Here is a 23,002-nt window from a genome sequence, read left to right as displayed (position 1 = left end):
CATGCTTTTTGCACTAAATAGTCCAAGGACTTTGATGTTAGTCCTTTGGAGTGTCCCTGTGAAAGTCCAGCTGTGCCTCTGTTCTTCTAAGGGATCAAGGATTTGATACGTGACTGCATCACTGTAAATGGTATAGAAATGTTTCATTAGTGACACTTTGTAAAACAAAATATTTTTAGCTACCTAATAGCACTTGCGACTTACGTAACTGATGTGATTTTTAGCCTCTATTATCTGTGTATGAAAGTCACCTTCAAGTTATCAGTAGTTGGAAAACATTCAATCAGATTTGCATGGGAATTGCTTTCATAGATTCCTGTGTTCTTTGCTAACATAGGCAAATGCTACCATTTAAATCTTCAAACTTGTAAGGGTTACAAGCACATTAGTATGTGGGTGTATTTTTTTTCTTTGTGGGGCTAGGAGCTGGCCACTTGCCCGTGGCTTCTTTACTCCCTTGTGGAAGTCAGTAAAAGACTTGAGAAAGAGCAGAGAAAAAACACAGAACTGGGGATTCAACTAATTGCTGTGTTTCTAATCTAATGCTTAACACTTCTGTGTTAGATTTTATGCAGAACTAATTCTGTGTAGAGTATAACTAAAACTTCCTTTTGAGTTCTTTGCACTTGTGGAACTGGGAGAAAATCTGATCTTGAAAGGAGGTGGTAGTTACTGTATGAGGCTGAGAGATGGCTTTTGATACTTCGGCCTCAAAACTCTTCTGAGAAAGCTGTCAAAAAGACTAAAAGAGTGAAGGAGAAAGTCATAAATACTGTGCGTTATGAAATCAGCAAACTGCTGACACGTGGATTTTTATCAGTGTAGATCAGTTTGAACGGATTGGTTCAACTAACCATTCAGCTAAATGTATGGAAAGTTTCCGTGCTTTCTCTGATAAGTTAGTTATCTGTGCATCCACTTTTTTAAGTCCTAGAAGTTATCTGTACAGTGGGAGCTCCTCGCTCTCTTCTGTGGGATTGTTTTAAGCGTGCTGTTAGTCCAGGGAGATGTTTTCCCCTTTGTTTGTGAGTACAGAAGCATTAGGCTAGAGGGTATAGCAAGGTTGGGATCATCCTACATTTAGGAAGGGAGCCAGAATGGTCACTAATTTGGGGAGGTGAATGTTGCCCTATGCTTGTGGAGTTCAGTGATTGTTACTAATATGTAAACTTACAGACCTTTAGTACTGACAAGTACTCTTAAAGAGGTTCACAGATCAAGATTTCTGTCTTTAGCCACTTTGCTTCCAGGAGTAGCTGTCTGGATTCTGCAGGCAAAGCATGCTGTGCCATCTGCTGTGGGTGAGACTTTTTTTTCCAGAGAAAAGGTTAAACTTCATTAACGTTTACACCGAGTTTAAAAAAAAAAAAAAAAAAAAGGCTTGCTCTGAGATTTTTTGTGTTTTTATTTGCCTTTTTTTTTTCTGTCCAAACTTTGCAGTGGTGGTTCTTGCATCATTGTTACAGTGCTGTGATCTCTTTCACAGGCTCTACCCTTGCTGGAGCTGTTTAAGCTGGTGCTGTGAGAAACTGTTCCAACTTTCTGCAGCTGTTAGGTCTTGATCGCAGGCCATTGCTTTTCAGCTCCTGTCTGCTTCCAACTTGACCCAATGCTGCTATTTGAGTATCTAAGTGGATAAACAGGACAGAAAGCTGGCAGAGAACAAACTTTCCCCACTCTTTGTGAGTATCTTTTCAGCTGGACGTATTCCCTAGTTTGATTCACCATGTGACTGTACAAACTTCTGTACTGGCACAAGGGAGAAGGTACTTGGGTGTAGGAATGACTTAGTTTTTAAAAATAGCCTTGGGTGTTAGGAGTTTCCTTGCTTGTAGCTTGCCTGCTGTGTTGGCAGACGTGAAAATTGGGTTTCCTCTCTGCCTCCTAGAATAGCCAATGATTCTCAGACCCGAGAGTGAAAGAGCTGCATGTATAATGCAGTGGACCTTACAGAACATTGTGCGGTGTTTTTGTTTGTTTGGAGCTGGCTTCAGGAGGATCTGCTTGTAGTTACAAGTGCTTAGCTGCTCAGCACTTTCTGAGAGAGTACAAAGGAGGGAAAGCGCTTGATTAGTAGGGGGGAAAAGCATTGTTATGGCGGCTTTCACGTTTAAAGGATATGTACAATCTTGTATTAACAATAAGCTAAAATTTTCAACATTACAGATTAAAATTCTTGCAGACATCTAGAAGTGTCTGCTTTCTATATCTTGTATACATAACCTGTCAAGGGGTTGGCAAGTGAGTTGAAAAAGAATTAGAGAAGTTGCTGTGTAATAAAATAGGGGAAATACTACGTCTTCTTCGTGTTCAGGATTACTCAGAAATAGTTATGGCTAACGGGAAATACACTGGAAATGGGAATGTGTTCCTCTATTGAATGCACCTTCAAGTTTTAAACTTGAATCTCTGAAACCATGGGGGCAAGAACCTTGGTAGATCTGTGGCAGAAAGCAAAAGGAGGAGTTGGAATATGAAAAGCAAGTGTGCTGCTCTAGCTGTTACTGTTGGGCACTGCTTACTGTATCTTCCAGTAATGCTAAAATGTACCGTCCTGCTGTTGTTAGTCGTATTAAAGCAAACGTTGGTATGTGGTGCTTTCCCTTTCTAAAATCTGGAACTTCATTTCAGTTCAGACTTCTCCGTCCAGAAGGCTCAGTGACAGCAAGGTATCTACCAGATGACCTGTACAGCAGAGAAACATCTTCCCTGGATAAGGGACGTCTAAAAACACACACAAGTCATCTATAAATAACAAGTTAATTATTTTCTGTTTAGTTACTGTATGCCATGTCCTTAAACCACCTGAGGAGGTTTCACAGGGCTGCACTGGAGCCCTGGGAGGTTCTCTGCTCAGCCTCAAAGCTGAAGTGAATGTGCCATTGTACAAATTACTGCGTGGTTTGATTTACATGACGTTAATTTAGGACTAGTATAGCTGTTCAGGTCAAAAGTCAGTTTGGCTGTTGTGTAAGTAACAGCAAAAGCAAGATGCATTTCCAAAATACCATCCTAGCGGTATGTATTACGTTTAGGTGGCAAGGTTTTGGTAGCAGTGGGGGCTGCAGAGCTCTGGTGCCTGGAGCACCTCCTGCCCTCCTTCTGCACAGACCTTGCTGTCTGCAGGGCCGCTTCCCTCACATTTTCTCACCCCGCTCTCCCAGCTGCTCTTGTGCAGCAGTTTTTTTTCCCTTCCTTAAATCTGCTCTCCCAAAGGTGCAACCAGTGTCGCTTATTGCCTCAGCTCTGGCCAGCAGCAGGTCCCTTTGGAGCCAGCTGGAGCTGGCTCTGCTCTGACCCGGGGCAGCTGCCGGGCTCTGCTCCTAGGGAAGAGCAGATCCAGTAGAGGTGGGAAGATCAAAGCCAAGCTCTTAAGTGCAGAGCTGAGCTCTCATAAATAAAAAGCACTAGTCTGTAGTGTTGAAACGTTTATCAAATTGAGGTAATCAGTCATGACAGAAATAGATTATAATAGGTATGAGCTGCCCTAGTTTGGCGAGATAGGAAAAAGTCATCAGGTCAAGCTGAGCCAGGTATCGAGTGTTAATTAAAATGTTCTGTTAGACCTGATTTTTCTTTTGTCTGCCTTGTAATGTCAATTGTAAAATACGCACAGACACGATCGCTCAGTGTGTCTTTAAGCTGTGGTAGGACTAGTTTGGGACCTTATAAGTAGCATCAGGTGTAATATAATAAATCAGGGTGTCTTCATCTTCACTTTCCCTATGAGGTGACCATAGGGATCTGGAAGAAAATAGCTTATGTGAACTCGATTAAGGTTTGAGTTCTGGGATTTCTTCTTTTCCCAGCATCTTGGCTAATGTTGAATTGTGTAGTTTCCATTACTCTCTTAGTAGAGAGAAGTGGGCACAGCTAAGCCAGTGCTGAACGAGTTAAATAACTAGGGGCTGTGCATCAGAGATCAGTGATGGCTGTGGAAACCCATTTAGGCCACTTCACAGCTGCTTTTTTCTTTTTTTTCCTTTTGAGGAGGGGCTCAATCTCTGTGGCACCAGGGAAAGATGTAGTTAGAAATCAAGGTAGGTTTGGATACAGCCGTTGTGATGTAGCTGTTGCTCCTGCGTGCTGGTAGATGCAGTAGGTTTTTCAAAAGGCGTACCTACGGTTTGCTGATAAGCTGCTTGCGAAACGAAGTGGCAGATGTCAGCGGTTAAGTTGTGCCTGACTTTTCTTCTAACGCTCGAGCGCTTGCCAGAATGTGGGAGACTGATCTAAGCTGTTTTCATCTGGAAGGGATTAGCATCCACCCGCTCCTTACTGGTGAGTGTTACAACCGGAGTACGCGCTGCTTTGGAGATGGAGTTTCAGGGAAGGTGCCGGCTGGGTCCTTCCTTCTGTATTCCTGTCTTGCCTGGGGTGTGGGTGAGGTTTCTTCTTCAACAGGCAATTACTAAGAACTGCAAAACAAGACAGCTGGGACAATGGGCAATAAAACCGAGAAGTCCAGTAAAAGGAATACTTTACTGAATTCCAGTCACAGGAATACTTTCTCTGGATACTGGTCAGGAGCTGTTTTGCATGATGGCTTCTAAGTATAATGGCCTACATCTAAGGCTAGACGAGCGGTTCAGCTGTGAAGGTATCGTGATGTATAAATCTCAACTGCACTCTTAAATGTGATGGGTTATCCCTTGTCTGGGCTTTGTTCTGTGAGGTATCCCTGGAGCATATGTGGATTTTGGGAGACAGCCACTTACTGTAGCTTAACTTTTCTGTATAAAAACTTTAGGTTTGTACAGGGATTTTTTCAAGGCATGGCTTAAATTCTGAAATCTAATGCTAACTGTACTTTTCTTGTCAGAGCTTTTCCTTTCGCTCTCCATCAGTGGCACAACTTTTCTGTTGTCTTATATGCATTCAAAGCTAGCTTTGTCTGAAAGGTGTTTACAAGAAAGTTCAGAGGCTTTGTGCCTTCCCCCAGCTAACTACAAGCATTTAGGTTAGCCCCCCTGACCATTGAATGACTTTCTTCAACAACTAATAACTTGTTGGAGATTATTTGGCGTGTCCTGTATGACAAGCATCGGGACACTTGTGGTTCGCTTCTGTCTGTAGGGTCTGAGAAGAGGGGAACCAGCCACCTAACTGCGTGTACTCTGCAGCAGGAGAATATGCTCTGCTTCTGCTGCCACAGCTGACCTTGCTTTTCCCTCTGATGGGATCTAGATAACAGTAAGGTCGCTGAAGGTGCAAGTGGCCTGCCATGAACTTGGAATAATGGCCAACCGATGGCTGTGGTTGGCAGAATTATGATCTGAATTGTATTTTCCTTCTTCAGAGCCTGAAGCAGCTTGTCCTGTTGCATCCTCAGGTGAAGAATAATTAACATCTGAAACAAACAAAACACAACTTCTAAACCTCTGGTTTTGATTCTAGCACCTCAAGTATAACTTGCTTTTCAGGTTGTTTTCCTGGACTTTATTTATGGAGATTGGATTTGAGAATTGGAGGTTATTGGTGGTGTATCATCAGGGACTTGCAAGGTGATGGTGACCTGGGAATGCTCTAGGTGAGGGTGGGAAGATGCTGTTGCAGAACAGGAGCAGTGTGGCTGTTGAAAGATGAAGAAACCCGAGCCTAGAAAAACCATCTCTCATCCTTAGATCACTGTCATGATGGGGTTGTGGTGGGGAAGAGTGGGAGCCAAACCAGCATCTGAAGTTGTTTTTTGCTGTGTGAGTGCTTGTGGGGGGAGGCAGATCCTTAAAAGACTGTCTGCTTTGTGGGGGAATGCAAGGAGGGGCAGGGAAGAATAAGGAAGAGTTTCCTCAAGATGTCAGTATATGAACTGTTTCTGTCTTTCTGGCATACAGTAGCAGGAGAAGAAATGTTTAACTCCCTCTCTCTTCTGCAGTGTGAAACGCTCTGTTCGAGATGGTACCTTAAAACATCCCATAGGCTGTATTCAGCTACGTATGATCCGAATGAAAAGGTAAGTAGCATGGTGCATGTTTTCCCTCTGTAATGTTTTACTGTATCGTTGACGTTTGGGTTTCAAAGCTATCCTGTCCCCTGTGCTGCTGCTGACAACAGCGGTTCTCCCAGTGAAACCCCTGTACTGTCACTGGTTTAGTAGCATGTTGTTCTTCAAATTAAAGGTCCTTGCAGTATGTTTGCTGAGATTGGATACTATGTCAAGTGCATATCTTGGTTGGAGAAGTGACTGTGAGCTTGGGAAGGTTACATACTGGCCTGAAAACGTTATAATTTTGACACAATTATTCGTATGTTTTGTGTGGTGTGGGAGGTATAGGCCTGCTGAAGCTTTTGTAAGCTGGACTATCTAAAAGCACTTCTTAAAAAACAAACAAAAAAAACCCAAAAAAACCTCACAACAAAACACCAAAAAACCTGAGTGCATATATATATATATATACATACACATTTATATATGTTTATATAAATGCAGTAGTTGCAGCACATTTGTTAGATGGTCTGATGCCCCTTGTCCAAATCGAGCTTGTTACTCACGTGCAGGGGTGAGAGCTCCAGAGTTCGGATAAAGATGGCTGTGTAAGGCCTGCAGAGCATGCTAAATCCTTGTTTTGGAGGCGGCTGCAGGAACACGGGTTTGCCTGAGTTTTCTGTCAGGCTCTCTGACAGACTTGTGCGGTAGCAATCTCAATTTACAGTTACTAGCCAAGAAAAACTTTTCCTGTGGGAGGTTGTCTTGGCATGGCTTCTAAAGTAACACACTTGGAAAAATAACGTGGCTGAAGGTAGGCTTGTATTGAAGGGCAGGAATGCCAGCGCTTCAGCACACTTAGGCTTGCCCCCTATCTACCAGCGTAGGAGTGATTAACCGGAGTGAAACGGTATTAGAAAACAGAGGGAGAGAAACCAGTGTGTACCTAGAACCGTGGCTGGCAGGAAAAGTCTCCTGAACTCTCGACTTACCAAATGCTTCCTGTATTCTCAGTCTTTGCTTGTTCAAGGTCCTGTTCCTTTTCTAAAGGCATAATTATGTTTAGACAGTGTAACCAGGTCTTTGGTTTATTTTAACAACAAGCCATGTCACTCCAGCCAGTGGCTTCTCCAGGTAGCTCAAGGTCTTCGCTGTCTTCTCCACTGGTTTTGTAACGATCAGACTGCGGTAGCAGGTCTTTGTAAGCTCATTAGTGGAAATGACATAAAAAAGAGATGCTGTGTGTTACCTGAAAGCAGCATGCAAATTAAATTTCTCTTTTTACTTGCTGGACTTGAGACTCGCTTTTAACAGCAGGAATAGGAGCGCAGTTGTGTCCTGTTAGTAGTTATGTTGCAAAATTGGAGATGTCAAATCTGCATAACAACTTGGTACTGAAAGCCTTGTCTTGCGATGTGACCATGCGTGGTTAATAAAACAACTGTTACACCAAAAAATAAGTGGAAGTATTTGAGTTGTTAAAGTTCTTAGTGCTGTGGTTTTTTTTTTTTTTTTTTAATTTCCCTTCAAGACTCTCTGCCTAAAATGTTTTAGGTTCAGGACCAATTTGTGTGAGCATGCCGGAAACCTTTCCGTCTTTTCACCAGGTTTTTGGTGCAGGTCCCCAGCTAACGGAGCTCTCCAAACAAATTGCCAGTTCCTGTGGTGTTCTTGCAGTATTTGTACCTCTGATAATTGAGCTTGCTCATCTTCTGATGGGGTGTGGATGAGCCTGTGTGCAAGGTAGTGGTGCATGTTCCTCAGCAGGTCTGGCTGAGCTCGCCATGTAAGCTTGCTGCAGCTCTTCCCTTAAATCCCATAGGCTTGCTTTCTGAATTCCTCAAATGTCTTGGTTTCTGTATGCTGTTACCACGTGGTAGCATTCTTCAACTGACCATGTGATGCCAGCTCAGCCCTGACTTTGAAGAAGTAAATTTGGTCAAGGGCACGCTGAGTACCTCTGTTTGTTACACCCGTCTGTTGATAGAAATTCCCCTGCTGGTTTTGCAGTTCCTCCCTCCTCTCTCACCTACCCCCTCTGCACTCACCGATGATTGTGGGGGTAACAAACAGTTTCACTGCTGCACTTACAATGTCCCCTCTTCCCCCAGACCATATGAAAAGCATCTGTTTGTAGGGGAGGGAGAATTACTGTTTGATACTCAACATGCTTTGTTGGAAGTGCACCTGTATGATTAGCAAGGCCAGTGACGGCAGTAACGTGTACTCCCAGCAGTGAGGTTTCTATGTTGAGCAACTCTGCTCCTCCCTCACTTCATTTCTTAATGGAAAGTTTTCATCTAGGATTTAAGGCTGACTGGCTTCCACTTATCCCCTTCTTCAGTGCTCCTGTCATGCCTCTAAGGTGTATTTACAGCTTGAAGTGCAATCTAATGCGAAAGGTGACTGAGGATTTCACATGCATACGACGCGTGACTTGCTGTCCTGTTGCAACTTAATGCTGATGATGGCAGTTCAGGATTTTACCAGGTTCCTCACCTGACTTAGCTCCAGTGAGGGGCAAGGCTGGTACAACTCAGCAAGAGCTGGGAGAACAGTGAGGATAGCTTCCATCAGAGGGAAGGTAACATCAGCAGGGATGGTTGCTCTGCGTCTAACAAAATAAATGCAAGCTTTTTAAACGTGGTCTTTAGAGTGCTGCTATAACTTCCTAAGGAACACGTGGGGATCTTTATCTCTGTGTATTTGGGGGAGGAAGAAAAAGCAGAGACCTGGGAATCACGCCTCCTTTGAATATCTTCTGTGTATTCAAAAACAAGCAACTTGGGCACTTCTTGGAGATAAGGTTGTTGCTGTTTCTTTGGCACTGCTTGTGTGTGTCTCTTCCATGGGCTGGTCTCCTGTGTCTTCTGTAGAGTCCAGTTTCTGGCCTGTGTGTGGTAGGGAGATCCAGGGAATGCTGGTGTGAACGGTGAATGCCTTTTTGTTCTGAACCTGTGTACATGCTAGGTAGATACAGTATAGCATACGGTTTATGCTGTTATCATTGTTAAATCAGCAGAAACCTTTAAAACAGGTGAACTCAGCATTACAAGCCTCTGGGTAAACCAGGATTTTAGTGGAATTGGAGGACAAAGGAATGTGTGTTTCTGATGGGAGGAAAATTTATGGGGCGTTCATCTCTCAAGGTCCTTATTGTTCTTTTCCCTCCAGACTTTTGAAAAACTCCTTATTGCCAACAGAGGAGAGATTGCATGCCGAGTAAGTACATAACCTTAAGTTGTTTTTTTTGTAGTTCATTCTTAAACTATTTGTATTTTAAATATTGATAATTGTCCCTTCTTATATGGTAGGTCATCAAAACGTGCAAGAAGATGGGGATTAAAACAGTCGCCATACACAGCGATGTCGATGCCAATGCTGTAAGTACTGACTGAATGAAATAGATGGGGTTTCAACAAGACTGGCAGCTGTTATGCAGGCTTGTTGCTTACCATGGTAGGCATGTTTGCAGTTTCCAAGTATCTTTGCATAAGCCCCTTTCGTCCATGTGCTTAAAAAGAGGGGAGATACCATGGGGGCTGAGTGAGGGGAAAGGGAAGGGAGAGAACTGGTCAAGTATTTAGCATTGTTTTTTCTGTGAACTCTCCCATGTTCTGCTCATATAAATAGTATCTTGTTCTTTTGTTCTTTTCCTGGATTAAGCCAGACAGTAACACCTGATAAGTAGCTGTTCTTGTGCAGCAAGTGTAAGAGTGGCAGTGAAACCAACATTTTGTTTTGCTAACAAACACAAAAGACAATGAGAAATGGATCTTAAGAGATAGAGAACTTGGTATAAATTGTTCTGTGCCTTGTACGTTCGTCTCATTGCTTTCCACTGGCCGGAAGAATGCTCTCACCTACCAGCTGTGCTGGACATGTGTATTGGAGCTGTTCCATTTGACGCTGATATTGAGGTGTCTGGATATTCAGTGGTGCGGCAGGAAGGTGGTAAAATGGCTCTCTGAACAGGGAAGGTACTTGTCTAGCTACTTGGTTGCTTCTTAGGCTTTGTAGTCTCTTCTCTAGTTTATTTTAGAAGAATTTTAAGTCTGTTGTAGCAAGAACAGAAAGTTAGTACCTTTTGTGCTTTCTCTGAGTGATACTACAGTGAGTATAGGCACACTTGCATATTCTTGTTGACCACAGAGAACATCTTATTATTCTTTGCATGCAGGACTTATACAAGAGAAAGGATTGGGGTGCCTCCACGTTCTAGGATTGTTTATTGAAATCTGGAAGGGAGCTGAAACTCCATGTTATGATTTAATGGAAGAGGTCCCTCAGACAAGTTGACAGGAAAAAATGTGTATTTTATGCTTGTCAGGACTTGGTTTGCTCAGTGCTTGAAAAACTGAAGCATGATTTGTGCAATTTGTGAAAGTTTAGTTAGGAGAACTTCGGTGTTTTCAGAGTTAAGTGAGAGGGGAGAACTGTTGGGAGGTGGACTTTGACACGGCTTTTGTCTGAGTCCTTTTGCAGTTCTATTCCTATATCACCTGCTCAGTTCAAATAAGTAGGCTGCAGGTAGAATAAGGGACTCAAACTAATTTTTTCTCGGATGAGTCATATGCTCTACTACTGGGTTTCTATGCCAAGTAATTATTTTTTTGAGGTGCATGAGGAATATACTTGGTCTGGATTTTAACTGGTATCTGCCACTGGGAGTATAGTAGCTTGTGGGTGCTCAATGGACTGTGAAATGATTTCCTAATAGATGGGTGTCAGGCATTATGATAAATCATAATTCTTCTGGAAGCCAAGGGTTGAGTGGATATGAATGCAAACTACTCGGTATGATCTATGATCCCTCTAGTAAAACAGAAGCATGTTAATGGGTGCTTGTATTCCATCTTACATTTATGTTATCTGCTGTTAGGATAAATGGATCTGCTGTTTAGCAGCACTGCACAGCCTTGTTCACTGGCATGAATTCTGAAAATAGACTAAAAACCTGTTTAAAAAGAGAGCGTGTTCTTTCACCAATCAGTAATAGACTCGGAAAATGAAATGGTCCCTCCAGTGTGTCTGGATGGCTTTATATTTATTGTATGGACACTGCTATGAACTGGAGAATATGGAAAGTCTGAAAGTAATAAGTAAAAATTGAGATTGAAGAGTATAATGAGGGAATAAGAATGACAGGGAAAAGTACAGCTCCTGACCTTAGGGAAGGGAGTACAAATAGCGCGTTACAAAGAGAATTGAAAATATAATAGCTGTTCTGCTTCAATCTACAGTGCCGTCTTAGCTTTAAAAAGTGTATAGGGTCTCTAATTCCTAATAGTTCATAAGAAAAAGTAAATTCAAGCTGGTATCTCAGAAATGCAATAATGTATTCAGAACAGTTCATAAAGATAACGTGTTCAACACTGACATTTTGAGCTGACGGACAAAGACGAGGCTCTAACAAATTCTACAAGGGTGAAACAGTGCCTGCTTAGCTGCGTTGAATCCTTACTTAGACCAACAAATCTAGCTGTGTGCATTGAAGAAGCTTGCAGTATTTAAAAGAAAGCGAGGGACATTTTCAATCATACAGAAAAGTGTTTTAAACGCATGGTAGTTATACAGATGTTACTTAGACTTAATACAATCACATCAAAAAAATGTGCTTATGTCTACCGTACATTCTCTAATCACTGCCTTGGATGCTTGCACTGGGAAATAGTTTAACTAATGTCATCTATCTTAATGACTTGGAAATTTCCAGTTGTTCATTGTTGTGTGAATGACCTGGCTGTTGTGGTGATGTGTGTGGCTGCCAGTTTGGATGATCTGGATAGATGAGTACAGAGGCCAATTTCTTTGACTGTGTCACTTGTCATAAAGTAGTGACAAAAATGTTTTGTCCCATGTTGTTTATTTTTGTTCGGGTTGCATCGACAGCTACCTTCTTGGTTATACCAGTGGTAGCAAGATGTCAAACACTGAAATCAGAGTTGGGAGCCGATTATATCCTGCCAAATGAACCTCTGTCCCCATGTAGCTAGGAGAAACCCACTTGCTTACTGGTGGGATTGTGTAAAAGATGTGACTCTCCTCTTGATTTTTGTGCTTGACAGGATTAAGCCATACTTCCCTCACTCTTCCAAGACTTGTATTGCAAAGGCAATGAATGCCATAGGCAACTACCGTGATGATGATAGTCACTGAACCAAAGACAGGTGTAAATTTAAAGGAATAAATTTAAAGGTTGAACTACCTGCCCGTCCTAAAGCTATTTGTCTTTAAGAGGGATAGTGGGATGTGTTTTTAAGTGATGACAGGAGTACATTGGGTCTGTTTACAAAAATATTTTCAAATAAAATGTTTAAAAACAGCATGAATTGAAGCAAACTTTCTGTTTAGAACTTAGAGCAACCTTTGGGATGGGGCAATAGTCTCTTAAAACCTTAGCTGTGTAGCTTCTTACTAAAACATGGGTAGTCTGATGCTCTTGGTACCAATTCATTTGTACAAGTAACTTTAAAGGAGGGTAAGCCAGTCAGTCTCTTACATCTCTCTGGCTTTCCCTTTTGTCACACTTGTTGAAAACAGAACTGAAATTGAAGCAGGGCTGCTTTAGTGTGCATATCTAATTGGGGAAAAAAACCAAAACCATAAAGTATCTGGCAATTCAGGCTCCTCAGTAACAGCTTCTAGTTCATTCCCTACCTAGTGTTGTATGCCTAAATGACCCTAGCAGGCATTTTCAATGGTGTTTGTGTAGGAGTGATATATATAGTCTTAAAAGTGTTGATCTTTACTCAAAAGATATTTTAAGGCTCACTAGTGAATAATCTTATCTTAAAGCGTAATTCTGATAGACTTATTTGAATTTTTCTGTTGAATATTCTCTTTTTTTTAATGTTAAAACTGTCTGAGGTCTTTATGGAGTTTCGTGTTGAATGGAAGTGGTAGGAATAGCTGAAATACATATAGACCTTCAGTGAAACTACTTGCTGTTTTGTTTTCTCCAGATTTGGTTTCTGCAGAACACAATGGCAAAAGTTTTGAGTATTCTGTTAGCAATATTCATTTTGACATGGTGATTTTTCATATTAATGAAAGGTAACTAGACTATAACAGTACAAAAGAGGTAACTTATGAGCAGGAAGCAGTAGAAAGGACTGGTTTAAATTGGGAACGTAGTAAAAATTGAACAGCCTCCTGAGAGCCAAACAGTATTTACCTGAAGAAGGACAAAGTAAAGCATAAAATACTGTTTGGTGAACTTTATCTAAAAAAAAAGAAAAATGGCCAAAGATCTGAAGGATTTCTATAGGTTAAAAACAAATTGTTATGGTGATAGGAAGGCGACATTAGCAAAGCTGTAAGCTTTAAGGAGGTAGGTGACTTCAGGAGCTTTTGGGTGCTTGTGCATTAATGCAAAGTTGTAGGTAAATGGCATTAAACGGGATTGCTTTACATTTATATTGCCCAGAGGGTGTGAATGGGCAAAAAGATCATGCCCACTGTTATTTATATTGTGGAAAAGGAGTTGGGTTTTAACAACTGTTCAGAAATAAAATCAGTGTGGTGGTGGGGGAAAAGCAGTCTGGCAAAAAGGCTACTGTGAGATGCACAGAGAACACACTTTGTCAAGAGGTACTGCGTATATTCAGAAAAGTAGGTCATAACTGATGCTTTTTAATATCTTGAAAGTATTAGTTAATACATTTTATTATATCTGTTCTTTCCTGCGCTTCCCCAAAATAAGTTGACGTAAACTGTACAAAATGCTGCTTCTCCTTCAGAGTTCAACTTGTAACACACTAATTCTTTATACTTGGATAGGTACAGTGGGGAAGAACCAATAGGACTTGAAAAATATAATTCAAACATCCTGTGAAACTATTTTTGGGGTGAGAAAACAAGCAAAGAATTTTCAGTCAAAAAAGAATAATCATATGTATTTTTTTCCCCCTGAACTGATTGGAATAGAGGGTTAAGATGAAAGAGCCTCCTCAACCATAAATGTAACACTGATGGTGCAAACATTGTCAAGGAAAGCTAGAGGACTATTGTAGTGCCTAATGTAATCAGCTAAAAGTATGATAAATGAAGAACAGGCTTTCGCTAATTGGATCTGAACAAAAGAAGGTATAGCATAAAGCAGTGAATGAGATATAATTTTATTTGGCATTTTTTAACACAGCAGGGATTCTATAGCCATACGAAGCAATGAACTATAAATGACTGAAAAAATCCCATGGGAAAGTAATGTAAACTACTCAAACTTCATGGAGTACTGAACAACTAGTTTACCTCTAACACCGTTTTTCTATCACTCACTTAAGGGTTCAGGTGTTATTGTATTAAAAGCCCTTAAGCAAAGATATCTCCAAATTTTTGTAGCTTTTGCAAGTCATCTTGTTCTACTGGAAAATATAAACCCCAAAACAATGCAAGTGCTTTTAGTGATGTAAAATTAATTGCACATAATTCATCTGTTCTCTAGAAACCTTTTTCTCCGAAGGAAAACAAAACAATCAAACTATTATAGATCTTCAATTTCTAGGTCCTAATTTTTGTCTTTTTTCCAAGCTTGAAATCTGAGGTAGTATTTCAGAAGAAAGTGTGGGGAGGAAACTTTTTTTTTTTAAGGAAACTGCGAAGCTGATTAAGTTTGTAAGCTGCTATAGCAAGTCTGTATTGAGGAGAATGAATTTGGATGAACAAGTTGAGCTGTTGACTGAAACAATAAAAGCATAACTTCGAAGATTTTTTCCTACAGCTTAATGGAATGCTGTATGTTCCTTTTGTTCTCAAGAAACCTATTTGGTAGAAATAAATATTTTGGAGGGACTTGGCAGTTTGTATTAATTTAGAAAGAAAAACAACCAAACACTGTAATTGTATTGAAAGATGGAAGCTTATCCAAAACTGAGGAGTTTTCTTTACTTATAACTAACTCACAGAGGTTTTATAGTTTAGACAAACCCTCACTTACTATTTGTTTTGCTGTTTACTTTTTTAAATATGCAAAACTTTAACCTGTCATCTGCTCCAAAACTAGAGATTTAAGCATTTTGACAGCTCATTGCCTCCCAATGGCACTTGGAGTCTGTGCTCAGATAACCTGAGGAGAGATCTAGTTCAAGTACCTATAGGAAAAGGAAATGCTAATATTTTAATGCCTCGTTTAAATACATGTTTCCCAGACTAGTGTCTGAAGTTCATAGAAAGAGATTCTTTGCCTCCACATCCTATGCCTGGAGCAATTCACTTTTAGTAAGTGGTGGTGTTTCTAAAGAGTACAGAATATGATTTTGCAAAGGAGAAACATCAGGGTGAGGTTTGCAGTTGCTGTTCTGCTTTTCCTTCAATATTTAAGTACCTGGCTTTTGCACATGTCCCTGTATTACAGCTATGGCCATGCCTAATAAATGCAATTGTCTTTTCTTTTAAAGACAAGCCAGTATGTTGCTTGTTTCTCCACAAGAGATGTTGCAGGTGATGTCACTTTTTCTGTCCCTTTACCTTATTGAGTGAACAACAAAGGCTTGAGTAAAGTACGAGATGTCCATGGTGATAGTCCTGTGAAGACTCCAGTACCTCTGTGGAAGGAGTGTGCTGCTGTTCAAAATTGTATCTTGCCTGCCAAGCACAGTCTGCTTTTTCTTTTGGAACCATACTGTAGCTTCTAGGCTGAGTGGCTGGGTGGAGGGTGCTGTTGGTGAGGAAATAGTCATTTTTGTTGGCCGTGAGGAGCAATGCAAGCTGCTGCGTTGATTTTAAAAGTTGGGGGTGGCTCAGCAGAGCACTATGGTCCTTAAGTTTCATCCTGTTCTCCAAATACTTGCTATGCATTTTATTCAGAGATAGGATGACAAGAAATGCATCATATATGACCTTTGGAATAGGGACAAACACTCAAACTCCTTTTGTGTAGCTTGGCTAAGCTGGAGTGTTATTTGTGTTAGATTTTGGATGAAGGTGTTGCACTGGGCAAGAGAAGAAGGCTGCAGAGCAGAAGGCTTTAAGCATCATGCTGCCTGCCTTTTGGGGACACTTTCCCTGAAGGTGGGAAGTGTGCGTTGGAAGGAAGGGGTTGAACCCAAGTCTTTTGACCTTTGTGAGGAGAGGGTTTTTTTTTTTTTTTAAGTGCCAAGCCGATTTATTTGAAAGATCAATGCACAGATTAAATTTAACTTCTTAGCATAAAGCTCATTTGGGGGAGGTGGTTGTCGGAGGGTGTACTGAATTGTCCGTGGGGTAGGGAAATGCCAGAGCTTGTTCAGAAGTTTATCGTGACTTCAATATCCAGGTGGTCACTGCTGTAGAGAGTGACTCTGTGGTTCTGTGGGTGCTGACAACTGCCCACGCTAGTGGGAATTGTGGAGGAACAGGACCGGGGCTGTAGGGTGCGGTGATTCACGCTGAAGACACGGTGTCCTTGCTGTCTGCCTTTTATCCCTTTTGGGTTGGTTTCAGTGTGGTACTGTGGACTCGGTGCCCGTTAGCGGTGGCTTGATGTGCTTGCTGGGCTGCATCTTTTGGTTGAGCTTTGCCTGGGAGATAGCCAGCTCGTGTGCCTTGAGGCACCTGTGTGGTGAAGAAGAATGTGTTTTAAGTGAGGGTGGCCGAGAGATTAACTTAAATGCACCCATGATTTGGACTTATATGCTAATGTGCACTTGCCTGAAGGTGCTGTAATTGCTAGCTTGCATGGTTTTGCCCTTCTGGGCACTTTCCTGACCTTGTGCTGAGCTACTCCAGTGCCCTGAACACACCAGACACCTTATTTGTCAAGTTAGTAAATGTTTTTTCTACTGATTTGGTATGCTAAAATATTTCAGTGGAATGCCTGATGGATGCTGGAGCCGTTTATGGAGGGAAGAGGAGTTAGGTCAGCCATCAGTTAAACTGACTGGTGCTGGCTGCAGGGCTGCGACCTGCGTGGGGAGATGCACAGGCACCTCAGTGCTCATCCTCACAGTCCTGGCAAACAGGCTGAGCAGGGCTGAAGTCGCTAGGCTTCCTCACTTCTGAGGACTTTTGGCTTTTTTCTTGGGCGGCGAGGAGGGAGGAGGCAGCTCCTTCCTCTATGCTGAGGATTGCTCCAAGATGCTTCTTGAAATACTGGCACTGGCAGCTCCGGTTCAGTGGCTCCTGCTGCCATACCGGCTCGAACCTACTGCACTTACTACAATGAACTTCTCCCAAAAGTCTCTAGGCTATTTACCTGACCCTTTTCTTTCCAGAAGTGGTGGTGGCATCGTTTGTGCGTTACTTTGAGGCTCTTTGAGTGTCCTGGCTCTTTCCTGACTTCATCCTTCACCCAGGTGTTCAGTAGCAACCCTTTGGTCGTGCAGATTCACTTCTCGTGCTCCTGTGGTTTGTGCGTCCCAGCTGTGCTATTTGCTGTCTGCTGTGGCTGTGGGCATTCGGGTATGATCTCTTTTCAGGCTGTATTCACGAGCAGTGCTGTTTGGTAATCTTATCTCATTTCTTATCTGTGTGGGTGTAAGCACTGGTTAGCAGGCTTTGGGCTGAATTTCCCTATGCTATCAGGACTCACAGGCAAAGATGGACCTGAGACAGAATTTTTAAGTAATATTCACAAATGCGTGGGGAATGGCTTTTGCAGCTGTTTTCAGACTGCAGTGTCTATAAAGAGTAATTCTCTCTTATTGTTAAATTCTTATCCCCTGTGTACCTTATTCTTCTGCTGGCACCACTATATGTGCAGCCTTTTGGTAATTGGATCCAGGCTGCTTATCTGTCTGAAAAGAGTGTGAAGAAAAGAAAGAAATGGGCATCAGTAAACTCGTGACTCGCTGCAGGGCTTCGTGAGGGCTACAGCTAATGCTGTCAGGACACACGGTTGGGACCAGGAGAAAGGAGACTACCAGATTATCCTTTTTGAGAGGCAGTATAGATCTAGTGTCTTAAGGTAAGTGTGTCCTTGGTATCAATTTCCTTCCCTTCTCCCTCTTCCCTGTATACCCTAATGTTGGGATGTGTGGTGGAACTATGTGAAGAACCGGATCAGGAAGCAGAGACATCTTTGAAGATCCTTGTAAGGAGGGTTGTGTTTAAAGCCAAATACATCTGATTGTTAGCTGTACGCCCCAGCAAATAGCTGCAGGATGTTGTGGGATATGTGGCTGACAGGCTTTGGTTCTATGGGTGTGGTCCTGGTATTTTTTTTTCCCTATGGAGGAATGTAAAAATAGAAACTAAATTCCATATGAAGTATCTAAAAGATAGAAAAACTCAAGATTGGAGACCTTAAAAAAGGGAAGGTGTAGCAGGGAGAGCGAGGGCAATATAGTTGGTGGGGAATCAGGCTTAGGTACAGATGAATACATCACTGTTTAATGAGTATTGTGGTTTTTGGTTATACTTTATTCCTTGTTTTTAAAATATCTTTTTTTTTGCTTGTTTGCTTGCAATAAGATATCACTAATTTAAAAGTAAAAGTTTGAGATGCTCTTTCTCTTAACTATTATTACTGCTAAATTGTCTGTAAGTAGCAACTAACATCCTTTGATAATTGTTTCAAACAGATATGGTGGTGATTGCTTCTTTTAAAAGAAACTTTGCTCTGTCCCTTGAAATTGTCCAGTATGGGAGGGAGGTTGGAGGAGGAGTAGAATTATCATCTAAAGGTTATATCTGCGACAAGTGGTCGCTGAGAATGAGTGTGGCAAAATCTGTCAAGTTCTCTTAGAATGAGTGAGCTCCTCAAAATTGAACTTGGAGAGGATAGGTCTGTGCTAAGCAATTAAACATAGACCTAAATCAGCTTTAGCTCAGTGCTTGTCTTGTAGTGTCTGGCTAAAGCTTATTCTTTTAGGTCAGTATGGTCAGCCTTGAAGCCTGTTTTCAGATCTTCGTTGGAAATCAATACGGCAATTCTTCTCAATGATAGTGTCAATAATTAGTGTTTGAAATTGCTTCCAAAAAGGAGTTTTCTGAAACAGCTTACAGTTGTTTTTTTTGTGTTACTGTTTTAATTCAAAAACACATACAAAGCCCCAAACCACACACTCATTCATGTGTCCTATTTAATATGGGGGAAAAGGTAGTCTGTGTGAGTAGTTGGTGTAAAATAGTAGCTATACTTAGTGGTGACTTGGATTTGATAGAGATGTGTTTTATTTAAATGCAGTACCTTTTTCTAGTTTCTGTCTTGCTGTGCTAGTCAGACAGTGCTCTGAGCTCATAAACATTAATTCAGTGCATGGTATTGCATTAATTCTTGCAGGTTCTTAGTAGCTAGTGTTTAATACTGGCTCACCTGTTGACTTGCGAAGTACAGACCTTGTAAGGTAGGACGTTGGCAGTCGTTGAAGTGAAACCTGCTGTAATGTTGGCTCTTGACAAAGTTGTGACACAGTTTGCTTGTGACAGCATGTCATCTCCCACGTTTGCTCTCTGTAGTAATGGCACATCACTTTCCAGGAATCGTGTCTTTAAGATTGACCTTTGATCGTTTTGTTCTCATCCATTTTATTCCATACGCAGCTTCCTGAGGCACTAAGATCGAACCTGAGAAGCAACAACAGCTTCAGTGTGGTACTGATGGTACCTGCTGGGGGCAGTGGATGATAGTGCTTTGGAAGGAAGGGGTGGGAAGGCAGGACAGCACGGTTCTTCACATCCTTTCTTCCACGCGAATAATCTGAGTTGCCTGACTGAAGCTGATACGCACTCTTCCTTTTGATCTTTAAGGGTTGTTTTTTTTCCAATGTAATACAAAAATCCCAGTCTGCAAGTAATGCTTATCCTAGAAGATCTGTTATGAAATCATGGATTTATTTTGTATCCCTTTCCCGTTGCGTTTTCTTTGTAATATAAGACTGTAATAAGGGGGCCACGGCTCCATAAGTGCGTGCAGCCATCAGTGCAGTGAACACACGTTGAGCTTGCGTCCCACAATAACGCAACTGTTTGGGAATGCCTCCCTGCAGGAGAGGAATGTGAATGGAAGCTGAGGCAACTGGGTTGGATTGCATGCAGATAAGATCCCAGTTAGCATGTGGGATATTGGCACGGGGCCAGCGGTTGCAATTGGTTTGTGATGTTGCATTAAGAACAGGTGTGACCGAGTCATCTTCCAGCCCACGTTGGTTGGCACTTCTGACAGCCTCTCATCTCAGTGTGTTACAGCCCCTTGCTTAAGGATCAGGTGACCTGCCTTACTGTGGGTTTTGCAGTGATATTCTTTACTTACCTTGGCAGTGGTTGTCTCCTGAGAATTACTTTAAAAAAAAAAAAAAAATAGTCTGAGACAGTGTGTTACTTTTCCAGATATATGAAACTGACTGGTTGGCATTTGGTCTACTGATTTGCAGTGTTTTATGATGTTGAATAGTAGAGATTGTGAAGGATGTTGTTAAACAGCTTGTATTAATGTCTGATTATGAGAATGTCTAAGGGCTACTGAACGAAAATCTGTGTCTCAGTATTGACTTAAATAAAATGTTCAATTATTTAACAATGTAGGTGCATCTCAGACTGTCATTTCTTTTAGGAGTTAACTTCCTCCACTGATTTAAAATGCTAGTGGAATATCAAAGGTAACTTGAATAAAGCTTTTATTTCTAGACTTTTAGAGAGCACAGTCTCTATCCTCTTATGGGGTGCTTTGTCTCATAACTGATATGGATATATAAACGTCTGCGGGTAACTGATCCTGTTTCTTTGTATGTGTGCTTATAGGGGAGCACGTGTGCATGGTGAAGGTGCTAGTTTGGTGAATAAAAGAGAGCTTTCCTAAGCTGCAACCAGACCTTGGTGGGGGCCTTGTACTAAACTGGAACTGTATACATTTAGCCAGAAGTCTGAGCAGCCTAGAACTTGTGTTTCCTTTCTTTTAACAGAACTTCAAATTGATGCTTGTCCTTTCTTAGGTGTTATCATCACTATGTTCCTGAAGGATACTTGTTTTATTGGTTACGTATTAGGAACTGGCTATGATAGTGCCTGCAGAAGTTGTCCTATGGCTTTATTGTTTCTTTATTAAGCCCTATTGTAAGTGTAAAAGAAAAGCAGCTTTGAGCAAATGAACTTGTGTTAATCATTAATTTGTGACTGCTGGCAAGATCTAATATTTAGAAGTACGTGGAAGGAGTGAGGATGCAGTCATCTGTGCCTTGGGCTGCAGCAAATGCCTGGCACTGCTCCCTGAGGCTAGGACTACAGACAGGGGAGTGGGGTCCTCACACGTGGGAGGCATGTTGTGGTTGAGGTGCTGGGTTGCAGGTGAAGGCAGCTGCAAGAAGGAGATGAGCTGACTGCAGGATCACAGAGGACGAACACTGGCAGGTTCTTTTGCAGAGAACCTGGGGAGCTTTGTAAGAGGCTGTACTGGAGTAGCTGGAGGACAGAGACTCAATAGGGGGAAGGCTGCAACTTCTGTCAACAGGCCATGTTGTAGTTGTCTGCCAAAAACCTGATCAAGAGTAGGAAGCAGATCAAAATTGTTTAAGAAAACTGAAGGAGGCCTCGTGATTTCAGACCCTGATGCTAATGCGGGGTTTTAACCATCCTGATAACTGCTGGAAATGTGGAGTGAAAACGCTTCCAGGAGCCTTCTGGAATGTGTGGTGGGTGATTTCTTGACGTAGATGATTGACGGGTTAACTAGAGGAAACGCTGTGCTGGACATCTTCAGAAGAAGGAAGAGCTGATCAGGGCTATGAAGCTTGATGACGACTTTCGGAAGAAGCGAAATTTAGGTTCTCAAGAGAAGTGAGGCAAATAGCAGAACTATAAGCCTGGACTTAAGGAGAACCAGCTTTGGCTTGAGCAATGATTTGACTGGCAGGATCCCATGGGAGACTTCTTTTGGAGAGCAAAGCAGCCCAGGAGATCTGGTTGATATTCAAGGAAAACCTCCAAGCACAGGAGCTGTGTCTATACTGGATGGTGTGAAAGGGCAACAAGAAATTTCTGTGTATTGGTAGCAAAAGGAAGGAAGAAGAAAATGTTGGTTCATTGGGCATGGTACCTAATAATGACAGAGGATATAGAAGAGAATGGGAGAATCAGTGCCTTCTTTGCTATGGTCTTTACTGGGAAATTAAAAGCCTCCCAGGTCCCTGAACCTAGCTGTAGTACCAAGTGAAATGTAGTCTGGCTCACAGCTGGGAAAGATCAGGTAGGTATCACACAGAGTCTGTGGGCCTGGATGGGATGCATGCGCTGGAGTTGAGAGAACGAGCTGATTTCTTTGGGAGACTGCTGTCTTTTATTTTGGAAATGACACGGTGTTGTGGGAGGTTCCTGATGACTGGGAAGAGATAGTTGAACCCACCTCCAAGGAGGATCCAGAGAACCACAGGAAAGTTACTGGAGGAAAAAAGAACAGAGTGGTGTGAGTTTTTGGAAGACATGTCCTGTCATCTGACGGACGAGAATATGGCTGAGAACAGTCAGCATGGATTCATCAGGGCAAATCATGTCTGGCTCATCTGGTAGTCATAATTGATGTAATCAGATCCATGGATGAAAGAGCAGTGGGTATCATTTACCTTGTCTTTACTAGCACCGGTATCCTGTAGTATCTCGGTAGCTGAATTTGAGATATAGTCAACCTAGCCAAACTTAAAAAGTGAGTGGAAGAATTGGACCAAATCTCTAGAGATCCCTTCCAACCTCAATTACTTGTCTGTTCAGTGTGGTTCTTTCTGATGGCACAGGGTTAGGGTGAGAACCATTATTTTATGCAAGTAAAAGCAAAACATTCAATAGGTAGTTGATTCATAAATTGTTTTGTTGTCACATGCACTTAGCTGATAGTCCTTAGCTACACAAAGTGAAAGAAAGCAGTCATCTTTTTTCAACATTTATGATGTCATATTTGCCAAGAAAACAAATGCCTCTTCATAGATAATCTGAATGCTTATGGAAATATGGCCTGTTTCTTTAGCTGGGTGATTTCTTAGAGTTATCTGTTACCCATAGCTGAATCATCAGTCTCAGGTTTGGGGAAGTTTTTTTTCAGTTACGATTTTTCTTGGGATATACAGATATCAAAATGCTGATGTGAGTCTAAGTACGTAGAAAGATGATAATGACAGTACGCATAAGCCTCCAGTTCTTTCTCTTAATTTTAATGAGTATAAAACTTGCGGG

The 23,002-nt window shown here is 41.8% G+C and overlaps 1 protein-coding gene and 1 long non-coding RNA gene across 5 annotated transcripts in view; both read left to right on the top strand.

Annotated features, from left to right (window-relative positions):
• Nucleotides 1-23,002, top strand: part of PCCA (propionyl-CoA carboxylase subunit alpha) — a 285,019-nt gene that overhangs the window by 2,564 nt on the left and 259,453 nt on the right. For 2 of the 4 annotated variants that reach the window (XM_080575923.1, XM_080575926.1), the window contains exons 2-4: nucleotides 5,876-5,953; nucleotides 9,101-9,148; nucleotides 9,241-9,309. In XM_080575923.1, coding sequence (XP_080432049.1) covers nucleotides 5,876-5,953; nucleotides 9,101-9,148; nucleotides 9,241-9,309 — 195 coding nt within the window. Of the gene's footprint in view, nucleotides 1-3,990; nucleotides 4,282-5,511; nucleotides 5,531-5,875; nucleotides 5,954-9,100; nucleotides 9,149-9,240; nucleotides 9,310-23,002 lie in introns of those variants that run through there. The other 2 variants (XM_080575924.1, XM_080575925.1) reach the window with 2 other exon arrangements.
• On the top strand, nucleotides 9,316-20,103 carry LOC308187730. Its single transcript, XR_013944887.1, has 2 exons — nucleotides 9,316-17,810; nucleotides 19,388-20,103. It is a non-coding gene; the product is annotated as an uncharacterized lncRNA (long non-coding RNA).

This window comes from Anser brachyrhynchus (assembly GCF_964034855.1).
Source record: "Anser brachyrhynchus genome assembly, chromosome: 1".
NCBI lineage: Eukaryota > Metazoa > Chordata > Aves > Anseriformes > Anatidae > Anser > Anser brachyrhynchus.
Note: the sequence above shows the minus strand (reverse complement) of the source record. Positions and strands in the feature narration are given on the sequence as shown.